At 37.3% G+C, this 22,818-nt stretch overlaps 1 protein-coding gene across 1 annotated transcript in view; it reads right to left on the bottom strand.

Annotated features, from left to right (window-relative positions):
• The window catches only part of SEC24D (SEC24 family member D), a 52,294-nt gene that overhangs the window by 8,586 nt on the left and 20,890 nt on the right, over positions 1-22,818 (bottom strand). Inside the window, exons 8-12 of the mRNA XM_010017140.1 lie at positions 11,454-11,592; positions 9,559-9,674; positions 6,652-6,776; positions 2,006-2,197; positions 1,280-1,373 (exon numbers count right to left, since the gene is read on the bottom strand). Of these exons, the coding sequence (XP_010015442.1) occupies positions 1,280-1,373; positions 2,006-2,197; positions 6,652-6,776; positions 9,559-9,674; positions 11,454-11,592 (666 nt within the window). The remainder of the gene's footprint in view (positions 1-1,279; positions 1,374-2,005; positions 2,198-6,651; positions 6,777-9,558; positions 9,675-11,453; positions 11,593-22,818) is intronic.

Here is a 22,818-nt window from a genome sequence, read left to right as displayed (position 1 = left end):
AGCAGGAATTACCGACACTACTTTTGACACACTTTCTAAAATCTACATGTATTATTTCTAAAAGTGTATTAAAATTAATCTCAAATAGGACCACAATCCATTTGAAATCTTTTTAGACAAGAACTGTCTTCCTGAGCACAGGTATATGGATATTAATAATTTACAGTGAAAATCCTTACAAATTATAACTTTAAAAAACTGAGCTAAATAAAAAGCTTACTTAAGAGCTGCTTTCTTTTGTAGCCAGCACCAAAGTCAAGTACTAGGGAAGAGCATTCTGACAGAAACAGTAACTAAACATGTTTTGCATACACACCTTCTGGTATAAGAAAAAAAGGTATTTATCAAATATTTAAGAAATAGACTTGAGCAATGTTGAGTATTTTTGGTTCAACAAATTTATCTACTCAAAGTTCATGTTTTATTTATACACAGCTTACAGATAAATCAACAATTTTAAAACACCACTGGCTGTTTTCTGCTACTACAAATCTTGTAACGAACCATGGTGTCATCCTTTTAATTGGCAGCACTTCATGGAAATGTCAGCATTTCAGAGGATGTCCTGGACATACAGAAAGTGACTGGGGATGCATCTTGACCCGGGGATTCATTTTCAGCTGTATACAAGCTGTGAGAACTTGCCTGTTAAGCAGAAACCCTCCACCCCCCTACCTGATGCAGTCATAAATAGTCATAAATATCTTATTTTGCACAAGAAGTCAGCAGAAGCAGAAGAAAGTGCAAAATTACATCTTACACTGACTCCTTTCCTGCCCTCCACGCATGCAAGGATGGGGTATCTGTGCAAATATCTGGAGTATCTGTTAGTTCCTGCTGCAGTAACTATACACTTTTTCATTTATCTCAACTATACACTTTTTCATTTATCTCAACTATACACTTTTTCATTTATCTCAACTATACACTTTTTCATTTATCTCAACTATACACTTTTTTATTTCTCTGAATAAGAAACAGAGTCCTGTTCATCTTCTCCTCAACATCCATTCTATGTAGCATAGAACCTAGGGACTGGTTTCCCCAAAAAAGCACAATCTGGAAAAACGTTATGCCTGTGAGTGTTCTCATTTTGACTAAAGCATTTCAGACATACTGTTAGAGTAATGGAACATTAGTGCTGGAAACAATCTGTGACTTTTTTTTTTCTCTTTTCCTATTGTGATTTGTAGGAGGACTTGGGACTGGCTTTTAGCATATGGAACTTCTGCAGCTTACCACGTCTCATTCTCATTTTTAGAGAGAAGAACATTCTAACCTTTAGTGCCTCCATGCCAGCCTGGATAACAGGAGCGAAGATGGTCTCACTCTCATTAGTGTCTGCAAACATCTCAGGAATCTGATCCAACAAGCTATGAAAGAAGAAAGGATCAGTGTCTTAGCTGGTTAGCTATTTGGAATACTCCCCAAACTACCTTGTAACATATCAATTCAGACAGGAAGGTGTTTTCCATGCAAAATTGTATTTAAAAAAATAATAAAAATTTTTGATTGCTCAATTTCTTAGGATTCCAGCCAGAATAAAACAAAACATGAATTCTAGGAGATGTGTTATTTCAAAGCTGGTAACATAAAAGAACATGCAATAAATAAATAATAAATAAATAGCTAAAAGTTAAGGAGTTCTGGTGTGCTGTGAGTCCTTAGATCATACCCAGGTGTGCATCCTATACATTGCAAGAGGAAAAATATGCAACGTGGCACACAACCGCTACCCCCCTCTCATTTTTGAAACAGCACAGCTGAAGATGCAGGGTCTGCACCTGGCCTAAACATGCTTTCCAACTGAGCACTGAAGGGGTTGTTGATACCCTTTTTCTTTGCTTCAGAGGCAGAACGATGCAACTTGAAGCATCTGCTGGCTTCTACAATATTTCAATAAATACATGTACCCTCCCACCCCTAATCACACAGCTGACTAAAAGGATTAATGCATATCGTAAGCTTTCAGATCTTATTTTCATATGGACCAATCATACTTTACTTGATAACAACAGATCGTGATTCCTGGAAGTTAACAAGGAAACCATCCAGCAAAGGAACAAAAACTTCTCCAACATCAGAGACCACCATCATCTGAGGCTGAGCCAAACTGCTTTTGACATTAAAGAAGTGGAGGACCTTGTTATAAGTGACAAAACCAACTTGAATTGCTGAGGATTCCTCTTGCTCTTCTCTGTAAGAAAACCAAAACCAACTGGTTATAATTCTCAATTTCTGATCTTGCAATAAAAGCACTCCTTTGTAATGCAAGGCTGCTTTCAGATCATTATCCATACGGGGAACAACAAAGCAAACAACAACCAAGTGATGTAATGACCTCAATTTTTGCCTTAGGTCAAATTAAAACACCCTGATAAAATCAACTGCTATATTGCTTGCTTCATTTAAATATATATATATATATTTTTGCATCAACTCTATCAATTGTGCATTCCATGTAAGCAGTGAAAAATCCCTACGATAAAGAATAAACCATGTTGACCTTAAAACATGGAAAAGGGAAAACAGGACAATTAGTTACAAGATACAATAAGAAAATCCACTTTATTTACGATACATTGTAATTCGTTGACATTAATGACTGATGCCTAGGAAGAACAGTAACCAGAATAATATCTGGTGACTCTGGTGGGTCAATCGCCTGCTTCAGCAGGTCTACGTCTAAGGAGCAAAAGCTGTGCCTGGCGCAGAAAACACACTGTAGAAATTCCTCATTATTGCCAGTAAGTTCTTGGGCCACCCAGAGCTAGCACACTGCTGCTGTGAGCTACATCTGCAGGGATTGCGCAGGCAGCAGGCTCAGACTCTGTTACCATGTTTCCTAACTCCTCTAAGCAGGAGCCCACTCTGCCACTAGAAGCAGCATTATTAATGAACAGTACTAGTTAGACCCTTACCAGGTTTGCAGTTCTAGGTTTTGTGAGCTTTTCCCTAAAATGCAGTCCTATCACAAAACCCAGTCTTAATTACTAATAAAATAGCACCTTTTTGTAGAAGGGTGTTCCTTTCCTAAATGACACACCCAGCTTTCAGCACCAATTACTACAGGTCAGCCTATATGCTCCTTATAGAGACATTAAACATTTAAGCAGCCTGTTGAACTTACAGTGAGATGTCACAAAACCAGCAAATACCAAGTCTGTAGTATAATGCTTTTTCATGTTTTAAAAGCTTTCATATTCAAAGTTCTGAAACTTGAAAACCCTTATTCAGTTCCCAGCTATTCCATTGATTTAATTTATAACCTGAGATGAAATTATTTTATTTCTCTGTGCCTCAGTTTCCATTTGTAAAAAGGGAACAGCAACAATTATTGTTTAATCTCACAAGGACGTAGAGCTATGTATCACAAAGTCTTCTGAGACCACAATAGGAACCACAGAAATAGCCAAGCTGATTTTATTTTCTTTAGCTTACAAAAAAAGTCACTCATGGAAGGTTATGATTATAAAAAAGTTAAAACAAAGAAATACACTAACCCACAAACAGGACACCATAATGCTCAGAGACTTGTGCAGATGTTACTACCAGACCAAAGAATTCAGTAACAGAGCCCTACCATAGTATTTCCATTTACTAGGCACTCAGGGCAAAACATACACTATTTATCATTCACTCTAACCTCTGAAGCAACAAGGGAATGTTTAACAGCTACCCTGAGCCTTTGCCACACTAACATAGCCAGGGTTGGAGAATACTTATTCTCCTAAGGAGTGTAAAGCCTTGGCCCCACCAAAACCAATGGTGAGGCCTTCATCCCATTCCACTGCAAACCAACAGGCTGCATTTCATGACTTCACTCATGCTTGAAGAATTAAAAATCAAACTAAAGAGGAGAAAGAACACCAATACACTATTGCTGCAATTCTTGTTTGTTTTTTCTTACAGCAAATGGAAAACAACCTGTCACCCCTACCCTAGCTATCAATCAACTCTGTTTGTCTGCAGAGAAGAAAAAAAAAAACACCCAAAAAATTGTCATCTGCAGTTTCACAAGCTTCACCTAAAACCTTGAGCTTGCAGGGGACTAACATTTCTCATCTACAATCTTTAATTCTCATACCGGTCTAGACTGTTAATCTACCATCCATGTTTTATGGAACACAGCTGGATGAGAAAGGGACTACTCTGATCTAAACCAAGTCAATATTCTACACTGAACATACTCCCCATAAGGAAGCATTTTAAATAACTCCTCCAAGATATGCTAACACAAACAGGTGCAGCATTTCTGCATGTAGATTTCTAATCATTCCCAGCACTCAGATGATATTTTCTTAGTAATGTGATGAATGGGGAGCATTCAGAGCTTGATGGGGACAAGGTATTAACAACTTTCTATACATACAGCACTTTCCCACTTCAAAGAGAAGTTTCCACACCATCCTAGGATTCCCAAAGCAGTTACACAGCAGGTATCAGGGACAAATTTTTCAGACACTGCTCTTATCTGTGGCAGCCAACAACCCAGTCAACAACCCAGTTGTTTCTATCACAGTTTTAAAGATGAGCTATAATGCAGTGGCCAGTTGCCTATACATCTCATACACTACTTAATTCTTTTTAAAGTCTCAGAATGAGATGTCTGGATCATAGATATAGAAATACTTTCCAATATCTGTTCGGGGATTTTTTGTTTTGTGGGTCGCTTTTTTTCTTTTGTGTGTGGGGTTTTTGTTTTTTGGTTTTCTTTTTAAGTTATGCACCTAAAAATAGTATTTTCACAACTAGTGTGACTTTTCTGAGCTCATAAGCACAACTTCTATCAACACATTTCTCTACTTTTCTAAATAGAGTCCCAGGGGTTTCTGGATTGGAACACATATGCTTGAAAATGTCTGCTCTAAAATCTCAAGCAAGCAAATAATGTGTTTTCAGCTATGCTGCAAGTCTACAAAAACAGAGTTCTTAACACCAGGTCTTGAGCCACCTACCTTAATCCTTTCTAACTTCTCACTTCACAGCCACTTCCACAGTCGCAGCTAGAGCAGGCCTTTAGACAGATCGGCCCTTTTGTGACATAGACTGCTTTGCTACCTCAAGTCCTTCCTCTCAAAGATATGGGCACAAGGTGAATTCCCAGCACAGGGCTCTCACCTCTTGTGGTAAGAGCAGAATATTTTTGCAGGTGTCTTTGTCCAGCAATAGAAAATGAACACACAGTGACCTTTGTGTGTCAGCACCAAAACAGAATTTTCACCACAAATTTTGGTGGAATGGCCTCACGTTGTTACGTTGTTGATTTTGGTGGTGTTTTTTGTTGTTGTTCGTGTTTTGTTTTGTTTTTTAATTACTGTTGCTCAAAGACCACAGATGGGTCTGAAGAAACTGACGGGCCTGCCCTTTCTTTATGTTTTTTTATTGCTTTTTTCAGAGAACATAAAAACTTTGGCCCTGCAAACATTATGTAGCAGCAGGTATCTGCAGAGTGCTGCTGAGGAGAAGAATTAATGTGTCTTTTTTGTGATGTAGATACACTTACTTTCATTTTTCTTTAACTTTCCCTGTTTAAGCCTAGGTGTTTATTATCTTCAAAGTCATTACCAATCCGGACGGAAAGCTCTGAGATATGTTCACGATAATATAAAACACTTGTGTCTCTAGTGTAATCTTCAATGACAAAGTACTTGAGAGGTGGCCTTACATGGGCATCTGACAAACTAACCCTTCACCCTGCCCTGGAATTTCTTTCATGCACAGAGATCCCAGAAGGACACATGATAAATGATTTTTAACACATCCCATCCCATCTCCCACCCTTCCTCATTTTGCTCTCTCCATTTAAGTCTGTTTACCCTCTGCAAGTATTGTTATTTGGAATGTATTTTCTTTCTGTATATTCTTCAATGCTTTTATATGCCTTCACTGCGAAACAGCCACTTTATTTCTCAGTTTTCACTGTTCTCATTGAACTATGTGTGTCTGCATTATTTAAACTTTAATGAAAACTACCCTAATACACTATACTACAAATCATACTAAACTACAATAAAATAGTTCATTGTCATTAATATTGATCAGTAGTAATACTACTATTGTGTCTTTAATGCTCACAAAGCAAATGTGCTGTATTTAATAAAATATTTGTGGCCTACAAGATTTGTTCTCCTCTCAAGGATAGAGAAGTCTCACAGCACAGTTTTAGAAGCTTTAGAAGTTTTGCTAATTAACAGTAACAGCTAAAGATACAAGCCACCAACACTATGGCTTTAGAGAGACTTGCCATTCTTGAATATTCTGGGTTTGAATATTTATCTGGTTTTGAATATTTTCCTGTTTAATTTAATGAGAAAGGCAGCACTGCAGTCAACAGAACTTTACAGCAAGTCAAAACTACGAGCTGGGTGGTAGCTGATACCACCACTAGAATTCACTACAAGAAAGGAAAAGAATGCAAGCTGCATGTGCAGTTACTATGACAGATTTTTTCCATTCATACAGTAAGCCCAGACATCAGTGTTTAAGAACTGCCAGCAATGAAAATTAACATTTGGTCATTATCACCTCAAAAATGCCTGTACTGTAAATCTGGACATTTTCTGTTGCTTGTTTTTATCTTTCAACATGCAAACTTGCATGAAAAATGCCGTGTAATGAGTTAAGCAAAGAGCACTTTTATTTCTTTACCTTGGAAGTTTATCTAGCAGAGTCTTCAGTTCATCACATATGAGTTTAACTAGCCCGCTGTTGATGTTTCTGTATGATACATCAATCATGAAGATATAAGCTGGTGGCTTTGGAGGCTTGTTGTTCTACAGAAAAATGATGATTCACAGGGAAAATTAGACAGTGCCCTGTTAGGTCAAAAAATTTAGAGGTGGTACCTTAACGCAATCTAAATACAGCATTCAATTGTTTGAAAAATGCTATGGATCATAAATAATAACTACTGCGGAAGCTGACATGCAGTGGGTAAAGTCCACTCCTGGAATAAAACATTATTACTGGAAAATAGCATCCTTATGGAATAAAACATGTAAGGGTTAACAGTTTACTAGATAAGATGAAACACAAACATCCACTGCTGGAATTCAAGTGTTTAAATAGATTTGCCTTTTGGCTTTTTCTGTACCCATATTGGTTTTGCAATCCTTACATCAATATGCAATACCATTTTGTTAATGTGAATGTTTACATTCAGTTTTTGTTAGTATTAGTCTCTAACAACTGTTAAGTGATTTCCAAACAATCTGGAAACAGAAAACAGAACTTAGGTACTGAACCAGAATTACAATATCTCAGTTCTTAGCAGTACTAAGTGGTGGTCATCTGCCACCTATCTGTATGTCATGCTCCAGGGCATCCTAGACAGCTGAACTGTACTTTCAGGAACACGCTGACTTTGTGTAAGATAAGCAAAGTGTGAAAGCGGAACATTCAATGTATAGAACTGCTGCATACACAGCAGTGACTCGGGCTGGTATGGATTCCTCTGGGAATTCCTCTTATTCATAATGTAAGTGGCAATCAAATTGGGACATACACTACTGACACAAGTTTCCGTAATAAGAAAAATGTAAGATGTTTTGTTTCCAAATAAAGCAATGTAATGCTTAGAGATGTACCCAGGAAGGTCATATAAAATGAACATAGCAACAGTAAACATCATACTCCCTAAGATCGGTTTTCCTAATTCCCATTAAGATGAGCACTGGTCACTATTTTGTGTCAAATTCAGGACAGCTTTTCAATTATACTGTTTCACTGCTTTCATATACAGAGTTCTGACCACTCAACCAAATTATACTTAAACCTCAGAAAACTCCATGTAAGAAAAACATCATCTAACCCTTGAATTATGACTTATCTGTAGTCCCTTGCACACTTTATACTTAACATTACACCCTTGATCTCTCTTTATTTGAATCATGTAAATCGGGATTATTTCCTGTGAACTAAAACCATGCAGTATTTTAAAACTGTTCTGTTTACTGGACTTGGATTCTATTTTCAAAAACTTAATCAAACATTACTTTTAAACCCTTGTATCGCATCATCATTTATAAAGAATCCCTGCATAAGTTCTGACAAATATATTGTAGAAACAAGGACTTGTGCTCTTGCCACATCCGCTTTGCAGGAGCACAATAATACGAAACAGCTGTTATTTGTTAACATTTCTTGTAGCTGTTCATCCTTGTCATTTGATAAGCACAAAAGGAAATAGCTTTTCAGTTCTGGTCTTAAACTGGATTTATAAAAGATTTAAACCCTTGCAACGTGGAGCAAAATGAAAAATTAATTGTAAAATAATGTTAACGTCTGTAAAATTTCATGACTTAGCATTTCCAGCATGAGTGTTAATTTTGTAAGAGATTTCTTTCTTGTTACATTCTAGTAAGTCTATTGATGGGTCTTTGCAACAGAACAGACGATCCTCGATGACTTACCAAGTAAACTCCCTGATTTAAGCTATATGACAAAAGCCACTGCACTGAAAGATGCTCTGTGATGGTAACTGCACCAGACAGGGTTACACTCCCGATCAGAGAACTGTGAAAATTGCACTGAGCCATTCCGTACACATGACTTTTCAAAAGTTTAGCTGCCAGAAATTAGCAAAGCTTAACTGAATTTGATGGAACAACACTGGATGTGCACTGAGGGTCCTGCACTGTATTTCTGTAATGCCTCATGATCTCTCCTGTTCCGGAGTTTAACCCACACTGCAATAAAATTCATAGAGGTCATCTCAGGGATTTCACTGGATTTTGAAGCAGCACCCTAGTGAGAAAGCAGAATTAAATCTGTTCATTTTCTTCATACCAGCAATACTTTGATAGTCTGACGAAGTTACTGGTCTCTGCTTCAAGGCTTTGTAGGGCCCAGTTGCCTTTCCCAACCTTATCATGACCTCATTTCTATGTCAAGAAGAAAATTCTGCCTGATTTCAGCAAGAACAGAAAAATATGTCCACAATGTGGATAGATGCAGTTTTGTAAAATGAGCTAAAGTTCAAAAAGTTTAAGTAATTTATGCTTTCAGAAGTATCAAATAGAGTTCTCTAATAAAATCAACTACACATATTTACAGTGACTTGAGTGGGCTGTAGGATCAGTTCTTCAGTGAGTTAACACTAGGAGAGAGAACCCATTCCACTGTACTTACTGGTCAGAATACTACAACTACACTTGCTAGGAAAAGATTAGAAGGTCAAATTCCCTTGCGAAGGTTTTCAATATTGGGAAAGCAATTCTGGCATGTGTCTTGTCTTAAAAACCAAGAGAAGACATGCATCTAAAATGCAATGCTGCATCAGAATTTCAACAGTGCAACATGCTAGCTAGGACCAAATAAACACCCGTGAACAACTGGTTATCCACAACTTTGCTGCGCTATTTGTTACTCTTACTTCCTAGTCTTATACTCTGCAGCACAAAACATTATATTCTCCACATCTGTCTAAATTTTCTAGAATGTTCCTGGACTCTGATATTCAGCTTACAAGTATGTTTACTCTACTGTAAGAATTTAAAGGATTTTGTTTGTTTTGACATAAAATCATAAATTAGTTTGTGTACTGGAAATACTCACTCGGCAATAGTCCAAAGTAGCAACATATTCATAAGATCCCAGAGATAGCTCAGGCCTTTCATAGTGGTCTACCCGCTGGCCAATGTGGTCCAGATGTTGAAAGAAGAACGGAGGGACTAAAAGCCAACAAAAGAGCAAGGAAAAAAGTTTATATTTTGGGGAGGAGGGGAACAACCTAGTAACTTCTTTCAACACATATAATGTATTAATGTAGACTCCCCTGTTACTAATCAAGGAAAGAGTTTAAATGCTTATCTGGGTTGCAATGTTGGTGGGGTTTTTTTTCCCAACATTGGCTTAAAAAACCCCAAGCAAACAAAAACACCATGATATTCTAGCAATGACAGCTCTTTTTGTATTTGGAGTACAGGGTGTATTCCCCTATAAATGTCCATATTCTCCCACCCCTACACTGTCAGGCTTGAGGAGGTAAAACTGACCCAGGTCATTTCCACAGGCAGGAGCCTGTTACTCTCAGGATAAAGACTTAACAGTGACTATTTTATTCATACAGTCTACTCGCAGCTTACTTCAAATTACCAGAGCCAGAGCTCTGCAGAGGGACAGTGGTGAAAACAGCACTGAAAGCCTGTGCTGCTTTATCAAAAAAAAAAAAAAAGCACTGAAAGACTGTACAGCCTAAAGCCTGTACTGCTTTATCCAAAAACACTTCACTGGAAATAGCTCTACAAGGTTCACAACCTTGGGCTACTGTACAGCAAAGCGCATTGGGAACCTTCTGCAGCTACAGATTAAAGGTGCACAACTCCAAAGCAGTAAGAAATTGAGTGGGTTTTGCCACCACTAATTTCCACACAGCTAGTCTGATGGCTAGAGTCACACTGTGGAAGAGTCACACATAGGTTTTAGCTCCTCTTTCCTCAATCAATGTATATTTAGAATGCTTGTTTTCCACATTTTTACCTGTAAAAAGTGAATGCATATGTGAATGGAGGGAGTATCTACTCAGTGAGTTGGTCATTTTCAGCCCTCACTAAAGTTTTTTTAAAGTGCTTTCTGAGTTGGATATAAGATAGCATAGTAATACAATGCATGATTTAAAACGGACACTGCAACTTAAATGTCTTTCTTAAATGTTTACAATGCATTTAAATTTCTCTTTATGAGTGTTTAAACTGGTAAACTATGAAATTTGTTATCTGCTGTGCTTGCACAAATATTAGAGAGTCAGGCAGAAGAGAAGTTGGAATAAGTCTGTCAAGGTTCACATGTAAGCTGAAAAGATTACTGTATTAGGGAAAGCACTATACCACTGTGATCCAGCTGTGGAAAGCCAACTTGATACAAATGTCCAGAAGGGCTAGTTCTGGCAAAGATTTGGGATTTAGCCAAGTGCACAAAAACAGTTATGAGACACATGCAGCACACTTGAACAAATATGGCATGGTATCTTCTGTGAAAACCAACACTTGTCACATTAAGATTAATGGGTTATTTAACCATTGCATCCACAGTCATGGACAGAACTGGGCTAACATGGTTCTAAATACTCGGTTCTTGCTAGACACTTAGATTTTTTAAATAAGTAAATTCTGTTGACACAGAAGTTGCTTTCCATTAGCAATACAAGCAGCCCTGTATCCAACATTAACACTGTATTTTTAAATAGAGTTTTGAATGTATCAGACTGGACTTCATGAGTCAGCATTCTTTTTCATATGTTTTGTTTTAAATTGTACTGAACATATTTTTCTGTGTATTTTTCTTGAGTAGTTTTAGGGGTTTTTTTTAATTATTTGTTTGTGAAATAGGCTTAGTTACTGCATCTCACTAAACTATTTTCTCATCAAGTCAAGAAAATAATTTTAGGGGTACAGTTTCTTTTCAGTTTTATGGAATTTGTATGAATCACACATGAGAGCAACATCACTTACCATCATTTACACAATTGCAAAATCCACACTGGTATCTCCTTCCACCTTCAATAAACTGCATGAAGGGACACATATAAGCTTTGCACCGGTTGCATCGGATCGGTCCAGTCTCACCATGGTTTACAACATAAAGAGGAGTCTAAATGAGGAGGTACATGAAGTTTTAAAATGCAATGCAAACTCGAAACCAAATAAAGTGAGCTAGAAAGACTTAACTCTTGTTAGAGACCATGAGGAGATGATTCATTGTTCAGCATTCACCCAAAATCTGCAGTATGGCTCAACCCCACAGCAGCTAAATTTACAAGTTCACAGGCTGTATTCTGACATTTATCTGAGAGAGAGTAAAGATTCACATCAAAAGCCTATAAAGTTTTGAAAGCACTGGAAGTTTAGGTCTTCGGGCTCATTTTCTCCAGCAAAGGGTTTTTACAGCTTACTGAGAGAAATCTGCTGGAGTCTGGTATCTGAGCTCATACTGAAGAAATCTACTGCTGTTCATCCATTGCAAACAGTCTCTCAAACAGGTATTTACTAAGAAAGTTTCTAACATTTTGTCCTAAATGCTGCCCCTGCAATGCTGCCATGTTACATGTTATGCTAACATTTAAAGTTGTCAGGGTCACCAGCTAGAGTAGGAGATTTAGAAGAAATACTAATATTTATTGAAGGAAAGTACATTCAGCAAACAAATACAGTATGTCAAGCACTTGTCAGTTTAATTACACTGACCATGCTGGCTTCTAGCCTCTGCCAAAAACCACAACTAATGGAAGACATTTTCCAGATGCCTCTTTCAGTAATAACTATGCAGCAATTAAAAAAGCCCTGTGATTATACTTAATGTTAGAAAAGATATACTTGAAACTACAATAAAAATGGAAGTTTGCTCAATTATTTGTGAAACTCTGTGGTTTATATTTTTCTTTTTTCTTACTTCCTTCAATCTCAACTAAAAAGCTGCGAATGTAAGAATGAGAAAAATCCAGAGTTTGGACACATTACAGATCTCTATAAGAGGAAAAATGCTGACATCCTTTGGATGCTAAACCATTACCACTAGCATATTAACTTTTTTATTTTTATTTTTTATTATTCTATTTCTTCTTATGGAATGGACATATTTCATCTATTACACACTTTATTTTTTATTGGAGCATAAGAGTCTTTGAATACCTAAAAAAATCTTTCACGTCCTTCTAGCATTCACTGCTTACATATATTTTATTGTTTGTTTATATATTGCAAAGATTATTTTACTCATGTGTTTCTCCAAAGGGTTTAATGCTTTTTGCTAAGAATTTTATATAACGAGTACACTTTTACTACATGGGTTTTAAGTGCTCCCTCCTGCTCCACTGAGATATTATTTTACTTGTGTTCTTTCTTCTACAAAAAATGAGTTTAAGACAAATTAACCAGTAATGTCAGCTGGCAAACTATCAGGGTCATTTTTCAGACATGAAAGCCTTGGCTATAACACCTGCTCATCAGTCACAGTCGCTTAATAAGTTTTAAAACTTCTGGGGTTTGTTCATTACTTGGCAATTTTCTGATTATCATTTCGGTATATTAGTTTAGCGAGGCCTGGATCTGGTTTGGAGTTAATGTTATTATAGTATCTGACCTGGTAGGGGGAAAAACAAGACAAAAACAACTCCTGATGCATTTATATGCATTTATTTAGTATTTTTAAACCTTGTTTTGATATACTTAATGTTACTAAAGAGGAAAGAAAAATGAACCCCGACGAGCATATTTTGAAATACCAAAATTAAGACCTTTACATAAAAAGCATCAACAATAAAAGCCATGAAGTTCAGAGCCCAGGTGTCTACATTATTATACATACTTAATGAATTACCTTTTTAAAGACAGCAGAAATAAAAACAATGGCATTTTTTCTTTTTCTCTTTGTCTTTTCACACTTGGAATAAAATTTTAGCTTTCTGCTTCATTTAAGTTTCTTTTAAAGAAACCACCTATTACAAAGTCCTTTTTAAAATATGGCATTGGAGCCTCAGCAGCCTAAGCGATATGTCTGCAAAGACTTACATGCATATTTAGGTTTATGTATCAAATGGTTGTCTTGAATTTACTGAGACTATCTGCAGTGTATGAGGTTAACACATGTGCTCAAGTCTTAAGAAAACAGAATCCACAGGCAATGTTCTGTAAACATATACTAGGCTGGATTCTGTTTTGTCTTGCCCAGACAAATAAAGGATGAAACACCGATAAAACCATACTGCAGAAGCTAGCTACACTTTCTTCCTAATAAGCATGTAGAAACTTAAAAAAGAAAAAAAAAAAAAAAAAGAAAAAAAAAAAAAAGGAAAAAAACCTACAAGTCAATGAAGCAAAAGCAACCAAAAATGCATGCAACAGAATTAAGGATTTTATCTAGCAAAGAAAAATCCTGCAAAGAATCCCTCAGTGTACCTTTATTGATTTATTAGTTTGGAATTTTTTATAATTAAATGGAATTCAAATTTTAGTATCTTCTTTAAATAACTTAAAACATTTACCTCAATAATGAACACATCTAATAATAATGCTATCTATCTGATAATTTCAGAATAAGCACTCAGACTGAAAGCATCAAAACTTCACTTCTTGCTAGGAACACCACAGTTGTGAAAGAAACTTTACCTCAAAAATAGTAAGATCTTCCAGGGCATTACACTGTAAAACTAGACATTCTACCCATCAAGAGAAAGCAATTTCTGTTTGGGTGTGTAAATAACTGTCAAACTAACTTCTGTCACAGTGAAGTAACTCTTTGGGAAGATACAAAGATAAAATAATACTGTACATGCATTAAAAAGCATAAAACAAAGTAGTAAGTTTAAACTAATGAATACATAAAAGAAAAACAGACATAAAAAAGACATGCTACTAAATGGGAAAGTCTTGTTTGATGTGCTCCACTCTGTAGATGTCACTGTACACCAGAAGATAAAGCAGGGATCTGTTTATGGTCCCATGGAAGCGAGTGCCAGACTCTCACAGGAGCAGGGGAATAAGATAAAACTTCATTTTTCTGTGTTGGTATGTTTTGGTTGTTTTGGGTTTTTTTAAACAAATGCAATACTTCTTTTTCTTTTGCCTTTCCACCTATAAAGTATGAGCATTTTCTTCCTCTCCTCTCTTAAATCTCCACCAATAATAAGTGAATCAAGTTAGGTATCTATTATAACTATCTCGACATTTGCTATACTTCTGGACTTGTTATGGTCTAGTTCTTCCCCCTCATCTCTTCACAAACCTTTTCCCAATTTGCCTATTTGGACCACCTAATTGAGACCAGAGAGAGACCTCACAAAAAGGAATACTTTGGTATGTATTTATTGCTGGTGTTCCAGCACTATGCAAATATAAATATTTCTCAAAACCAGTGACTAAACTAACACTTGGTAGACTAACTCTGAACAGGACACAAAGTTACTTCCTTTTATGTAAGCTGAAAGAGTAGAGAGGTAGAAAGAATCAGTTGTGCTGGGAGGCATAACATTATAGTTCTGGGTTAAAGCAAAGGAGGATTGGGCAGAAGGGGTAGGAAATGCTTTAAAAGACCTGCATGAACTTTCCTTTTTCTGGAACGTCACGGCCCTGCTGAAGTGCAAGTCCTGAAAGCCAATCTGATAAACCATCACTTACCTCACTAAGCTGCAAATATATCCAAAAAAATATCCAAATATAGCTGCAATAACAAGAGTTTTATTTTGGAAAAATTTCAGCAAGAACATCTCTCAGGAGTCAGAACAACATCACAAAGCAATAGATAAGCATTGGTGGAACAGCTCCAAGATGAAACACATCCATAAAAATTTCCAAAGGGACTGTAACCTGCGTTTTAAAGTCTGAGAAAGCTGACTTACTATTGCTCATAAAAATGAAGTCCTGACACACTCCTGAGGGTTTCCCTGTGATGCCTGCAAAGTATCACCATATTCATTTTGCAGGATCAGGACCACAGCTGGAAATTGCAAGTGTAAGAGTAAAGGCTGTGATGAAGCTCAGGATTGTCATGGCACATCTCTGGAAAGGCAGTCTAAGGAGAAAACTCTTAAGAGAGAGAGAGAGTGTGGAGATCAAGAGATGCACCTGCAAACACTGAAGAAAACTAGCCATTTATCACACAACAAAATAAAATATATAGAGCATCTGTTTTCACTGTCAGAGTGGCATGCAGATTATTCTGCAAGAAACCATTTTGTAGCTGTGCTACAAGATGAATCTCCACGTGATGGACATTGTACCTGCCTTTTCCTGCCTACCACAGCCAAGAAGGATTCCTGTGCACTCCTTGACATCGACCCTATCAGTTACAGTGGCAAGTCTGGTTTTGCCCTTAGTTTGACTCCACGGTGCATTTAACTGGAATGCTATTGTATTGAAAAGAGGCTCACAGAGCTTGCGAAGCCTGGCTACATGCAAGAGGAAAACAACTCTTTCTATGAGAGTCACTTTCAGTTGAATCAGTGTCTCTATCACTGATCCCCACAAGAAGAGGAATTTACCACGAGTTCTTCTACATACTTTTGAACAACATTACCACTGGAAGATGTGGAGGGTCACTCTACACAATGTAACGCTGTAGACTACATGTGACAAGTTGCCCTTGCAACTGCAAATTACCTCAGGGGCAAATGACTCTGAAAGACCTAAGATTTCAGGACGTGTTTTAGATGAGGGCTATTTGTTTCAAAAGGAAGAGTATCTTGCAAATATGGAGAGCTGCACAGATATGTAACTCCCGATAACTTCCTATGTGAAAGTTCCTTAAAATTATACTCCAAGATAAGCAGTACTACAGCAGATCAGATATTTTATACTTCTGATGTAGAAAGAACATTAAATACTGTATTTGCATGTTGATTAACAGCAGGGAAAAAAAAGACACAGAACTGCCAACTATTCAATCCAGGCAGTTCATTAAACAGACAAGCTGTGCAGTTTGCCAGGGCAACAAATTCAGAAAGGCAGTATTTCTAGAGTTATTACTTCAATTACATTGATGCAAGTCTAATTCTTAAAATAGTCATATGAGAACTTTAAGACATGCTAGACAATATAACTTTCTAATGAACAGAGGAGAAGGTTGTTTGCCAAGTGTGGTACCACTCCTGCAGAAAATCAAAGAGGATTTTGAAATGTAACACTGATGTTTTCGGAAAACAAAACAAACCCTAGGTCATGAACCAAACCATCTCTGTTTCCTAGGACTGTTGAAGGAGTTTGTTTTCTTTTATTGTATCATCATAGATTGCTTTTGGCAAAGATTAACCAGTCTACAAATAAACCCATGGTTTTGAGTTGCTTTACTGATTCGCATTAAAATGTCACGAAAGCATTTCCCTTTGTGATGTTCCTATTGTCTTTTATCAGAAGCCATTCCCTCTGAAGAAAGAAATTATTTTGCCTATCCTTGGTTTTTAGATGTTGAACACTATCAGACTCCTCAGCTGATGACTCAAGCCAACGTGGACTATCTCCTCTGCAGGGTTCACGGCAGGTTCAAGTATCTTCTGTAACACAGTCCTATTTCATCTATTTCCGTGTTTGTATGTGTAACTGCAGCACGGCTAAAGCATCAACTATATGATGCAGTATCTCTTGGCTTTATCCTGATTTTTACAGATCACATACAAAGCAAGCAGCATGTTCAAACATTATTCCTCAAAAATCCTCCAGACCCAGGCTGAACATGGCAGTGCAAAAAACACCATGGCATTTTAGCAGAGTTTCACTCAAAGTTGACACTGCACATGCAGTCTGATCCAGTGTGTACTAAAATAAATGGGAAACTACTGATTTCAGTGGATCATACCTCAGACTATTCTTTGAAATCCTTACTCAGTATTCCCTTTTCAAGAGGAATATTACAATTAACTGAACGGAGTTGGCAGCATGAAGAGTGTAAATACAGACTATTTGATTCAACATGAAAATACTGAGGATGGGGGTAAATACACATAACAATGATAAAATTCTGATGTAATTAAACACCAATATTAGTTAGCTTACTACTTTAAAACTTCTGTACCATACAGGTGACAGAAAGGGGGTGGGAGGAACAGGAGACAAAAAAAGAAAGTGTTTACTATCCATGCCTGGAAGAGGCACCACATGTTCTCCTGGTCATGATCCCAGACCAGGAATACTAAGCGTTAACAAGTCAGCACTCTCCAGCACTTCTCAGCTTTGTAGTGCTGACTGTTATCTGGATGTACAGACATGCTGTATCTCAAGTGAAGGTCAGCAGCCAGGATTAACTGATGATATAAGCAGGAGTGTGAAACTGGATAATCAAGAAACTGTGCTGAACAACAGACTTTCAAAATGTTAGCAGTTTAAAATAATCAGATCTCAGGCAAGACCTGCCTCAGTCCAGTCTACGCTCATCATAGCAAGAGTGAGAGCTTGTGCAGAGGCAGATACACAAGAAGAGAACAAGGGAAAGTCTAAGAGACAGATAAAACTACCCTAGGACTGTGTTGTCATCATCATGTTGTTCTCCCTCGCCCCCATTCCTGTTAGTCCCTGAGGGCGATACACACAGGAAATCACGATAGGACTCATGCCTGTACTAATCCACAGCTCTACTTCCCACATATCACTATCAGAGATAGCCCAGCATTGTCTGAAATTTTTAGGCATGATTACTGTAAAACCATTGAAAAACAGGACAGGCAAGTTTTAGGAAGCTTCTCTAAGGAAATGGTAAGTAATAATTACAAAGGGGGTACTTGATCACAGGAGTTTCACAATAAAATCAGGAGTTTGATTTTCAGTCATTGTTCTCCGACTTGAAAAAATCACTCAGCACAAAATAAAAGATATTTAGCAATATATTTTACGGAACTAAATAGAACTCTTAAAGATATCTCATGCAGGCTTCATTTTCATTTTTCTGCGAACCACTGCAGGAAAGTTTTAGAGGATCTTCAACACAGCAGACAGAATTTAGGCTCCAAATACTACTACTACTACTTCTTGACAGGCCCAGGCTCTTACATGCGCTGTATGTAAGCTTAACCTCACATAAAACTTGTCAAAATTGCTAACTACATGACAAAACTAATACCACAATTTAAAATACAGACACAGTCTATAATGTACAAAGGTGACAGGTAAATTGGCATATGGATTCTGCTTTAGAAAGTCAAAGACCATTCAATGCAAACACAGCTGTGACCATTTCTTACATGTTCTAGAATATCCTTGGACAGCCAATCAGGCAACACTCAAATTGTACTCGTGGAGCTCCAGGTTTAAGGAACAAATATTTAAGTTTGTAAATAAATCTAAATGTAGTGTAGTGATTGCTGAAGCAACAATTCTCCTAGATGAAATTCTGCATTGGAAGAACATTATCAATGTTATTCATATCTTTTGGCAAGAACAAAACCAACACCTAATTTTGTATTTCAGGACCATTCTGGCCTGCTGAGCTACTGTCAACTTTAGAGACCAAATACGTGGATTTTTTTCTTTTTATACACACACACATGTAGATGGGCAGATAGATATATGTGTGTATGTATAGGTGTGTGTATATAATATTTTTTCAGTATTTGAGAGAAAATCAGTTGCTGACTTAAGATAATGCATGAAAGTCTGGTGAATAGAGGGCTGCTTATGAAAACCTGGAGTTTTGTTAGAAGGCATTACTGTGACTTTTTAAACTGACTATTCATATTTGCATTCTCAATAACTTTCTACAACAGGAACTCTCTTGCTCCTGTTGTTGTGCAGCCAACCATATTAAAGAAAGAAAGAAGCTTTAATTAGCAGATAAAAAACAAAAACAAAACCATAGACGGGTGTAAGAGTGTTGTAATTGGAGGTAGATAAAATAGTTCTGCCTATCTACAGGCCTTTTTGAACAATGCTTTTTAGTAAACATGCCTTTAAGTTTAATTAATATATTTCCACTGAAATCCGAAAGTACTGAGCATACTTAAAATGTCATGCCACATTCAAAAGCCAACTCTAGCTAGCCAATTGCCACAGGAGTACATAGAAAGTAGAAGAATTTTTGTTATATGAACAAAAAGGAGCACTGAATATCTTACCTCTGAAGCAAAGATATTTGGGATTAATTTAATACCCTTTTTACAAGTCAAGTCTTTTCTACAACGTTAGTTTTGAAGGTCAATAACAAAACTAGCTGTTACTTTAAAAATACCACATCAAGTAGGAATGTTCTTACTCCATGAATCTCTTCCATGAACACCTTCTCTACTATGATAGCCAGGATGCTTCAAGCAGACTCCAGAACCTCCAAACATTAATAACGTTTATATGCAAGTACCCTCCTCTCTTTTACTAACACTGACCTATAACTGAATGTCACAAGTAAGGCGTTGTGTGAAACTGAGCTATGAACGAAGCAATCTTGTTAAGGGTACAGACGTGTTCCACTGCTCCTTTAAGACTGAGGAGGTAATCTATGCCTCTATTTAGCAAGCATGGATTACCTAGTTCTGTTGAACACCACATGAAAAAGCAGCCCCCCCCAATGTATTGTCTGCCCTACAAGAAGAGGAGCTTTTCTTTTCCATAGAATCAGTGAAGGGACATTCTGTAAAAGCGTACAGGACAGCACTAGGGCCTGCTATGAGGAGCCTGTAGCTGTAACCTGGTACAATGTTGCTCGATACAAAAAAACCTAAACCACCGCATCCAACCACACCCCATGCCCCCCAAAAATCAGCTTCCCATGCGTCTTTAAAAAACATTTTTTCTATGTAATTATGCACTTGATACATAGGTGCATTCAAAATACAATACTGCACTACTATGTATAGATCAGTAAAATACGTATAAACTGAAAATGCCGTAACAACTTCAGTTTACAAAGCAAACCAAACTTTCCCTCCTGAACTCACAAAATGCCAGCATGTTCTGACTCTGTGAAGTTTCCAAGGTAACAGAGTAACATCTCTGACAGATTAAATTAGAACTTGAACAAGTCTTACAATGTTTAATTTACTGCTGTTGCTATGATCATCTCTAGCCAGTGCTTAAGAGGAGACAAAGAAGGGGAGGACAACGAAGGAAGTCCAGGAGAGCAATGTGCGCTCTAGAGGAAAACACGTACGCAGAATGGCAGAAGCCATACAAGCAGCTACTTTGACTTACAGAGGTATCTAGCGATAGTCATTTTTTTACTTGAATATAATTTTATTGGCAAAAAAAATTACCAATATCGTTGGCCAGCTAATTAAGTGGATATGAATGTTACTTCTTACTTCCCTTCTATATGTACTGTTGCTTAGTGAGGTTTTTCTTCTGCCATTATCATTCTGAAGAACAGACAAAGTCTTCAAGTTACTAGAAACTAATCACATCACTTTAATAAAGGAGTTTTCCAAGTCTAAATTTTGAATTTGCAAAAAAATTAATCAGGAACTCTGATTAAAATATGAATAAGATTTATATGTCAAATTTTTCAAATCGCTGTTCCCATCTCTTTCATAATTACCTCTTTACTGTAACAATAATGGTGCATGGAACAATATACTAAGGAAGTCTTTTAAAGAGTACACTTTAAGAGAATTTTAAAGCATACACTAAAACCAAAAAGGCAGATAAAACTAAATCAGGAAATTTATTTGAATTAGGAAAAGCTCTGCTGCCAAAGCCTTTGCTAAATTTGGCTCTGAAAGTTCATTCTAGTTACAGACTGCAGTTACAGGCCAACAGGCTAACAAAAAACTTTATCCTAGATGATGAAGTCTTGGGAAGCAATCCAATTCCAAATGCTTTACTACCAAATGCAGACTAGCACGGGACATACTGCATAAAGAAAGCCTTATCTAATACAGGATTTATGCACCTCTAACTGAGGCATAGTGAAACTTCACTTATAGGCACTGGCCTCTGGAGTGATATAAAACTTTCTGGGTGAGACACCTGGAAATGCTTGAGAGTTCTGGGCTCTTCACAACATGCAAGAGAGAGTCAGGCACCCCAGAGGAGCTATGCGAAAACCCCAGACATTAACCTGGCAACAGGTAGTTGAAAAAAAAAAAAAGAACAACTCAAACCTAAAATAGCACTGACAGAGCAACAAAGATTGTCAAATACCCATCCTGCTCCATAGTCCAGGCAGACTCAGAATTATGAGCCCAGAGTTTCACAGTTCTCACCCAAATGAAAGAATCAATAAGGATGCTTTGGAACTTGTTTTATTTAAGTATCTGGAAAATGGAAGAAATAGTACTGCTTAGGCTCACACTTTCCAGCATGGTATACAGCAAAGAGTTTGGGATACAAGTCTCTGGACAGTATCTATATAGATTGATTGTTATAAACAATCCAATAATGGATTGGTTGTAAAAGTACCAATGCAGTCCTAAGAACAAGGAGGAATGTCAAGCCAACATTTCAAAACAGACAGCAGGGCAAAAGCATCACTAACCTCTTTCAGAAGCTTTTCTTCAGAAAATTTCTTAAAACTATCATCTTTTGAAAGTATTTCAATGGGTGTCTTGGTAACAGAAGACACAGAGAAGGCAGAATTACTGAATGCCTTCTCTGTATCAGTCTTTACTACTAAGAAAGGCCCTCAGGAGTCCCAGGCCTCAGAGGTTAGAGATGAAGGCGGGAGAAAGGAAAACTTCCCCCTGGTTGTATAGAGTTGTGTTACAGATAGGCTAGACAGACTTACACCCATAAATCTCTGGGATTTAGAAGAAAAAAAAGTCATCAGGAGTAGTCAGCATGGATTCACCAAAGGTAAATCTTGCTTGACCAATTTTATAGCCCTTTATGGTGACATGGCAAGTCGGGTCAATGAGGGGAGAGCAGTGGATGCTATCTACCTTGACTTCAGCAAGGCTTTTGAGACTGTTTGCCATTAGATCCTCATAGGTAAGCTTAGGAAATGTGGGTTACATGAACAGACAGTGAGGTGGTGTCATGGTTTAAGCCCAGCTGGTAACTAAGAACTGCTACTCGCTCACTCCTTCCCTTTCTTCCCTCCCCCTCTCTGAGAGGGATGGGGAAGAGAATTGAAAGAATGTAAATCTCATGGGTTGAGATAAGAACAGTCCAATAACTAAAGTACCATACAAAACTACTACTAATAATAATAATCATAATAATGATAAGGGAAATAACAAGGGGAGAGAATATAAAACTAAAAGGATATGGAAAAAAACCAAAACCCAATAAACACTAGTGATGCACTATACAATTGCTCACCACCTGCCAAACGATACGCAGCACAACCCAAGCAGTGATCTGTGCCTTCCGGGTAACTCCCCCAGTTTATATACTGAGCATACGTACTGTGGTATGGAATACCCCTTTGGCCAGTTTGGGTCAGGTGTCCTGCCTCTGCTTCCTCCCG

The sequence above is a fragment of the Nestor notabilis genome, unplaced genomic scaffold (assembly GCF_000696875.1).
Source record: "Nestor notabilis isolate BGI_N333 unplaced genomic scaffold, ASM69687v1 scaffold3366, whole genome shotgun sequence".
NCBI classification, from domain to species: Eukaryota; Metazoa; Chordata; class Aves; order Psittaciformes; family Psittacidae; genus Nestor; species Nestor notabilis.
Note: the sequence above shows the minus strand (reverse complement) of the source record. Positions and strands in the feature narration are given on the sequence as shown.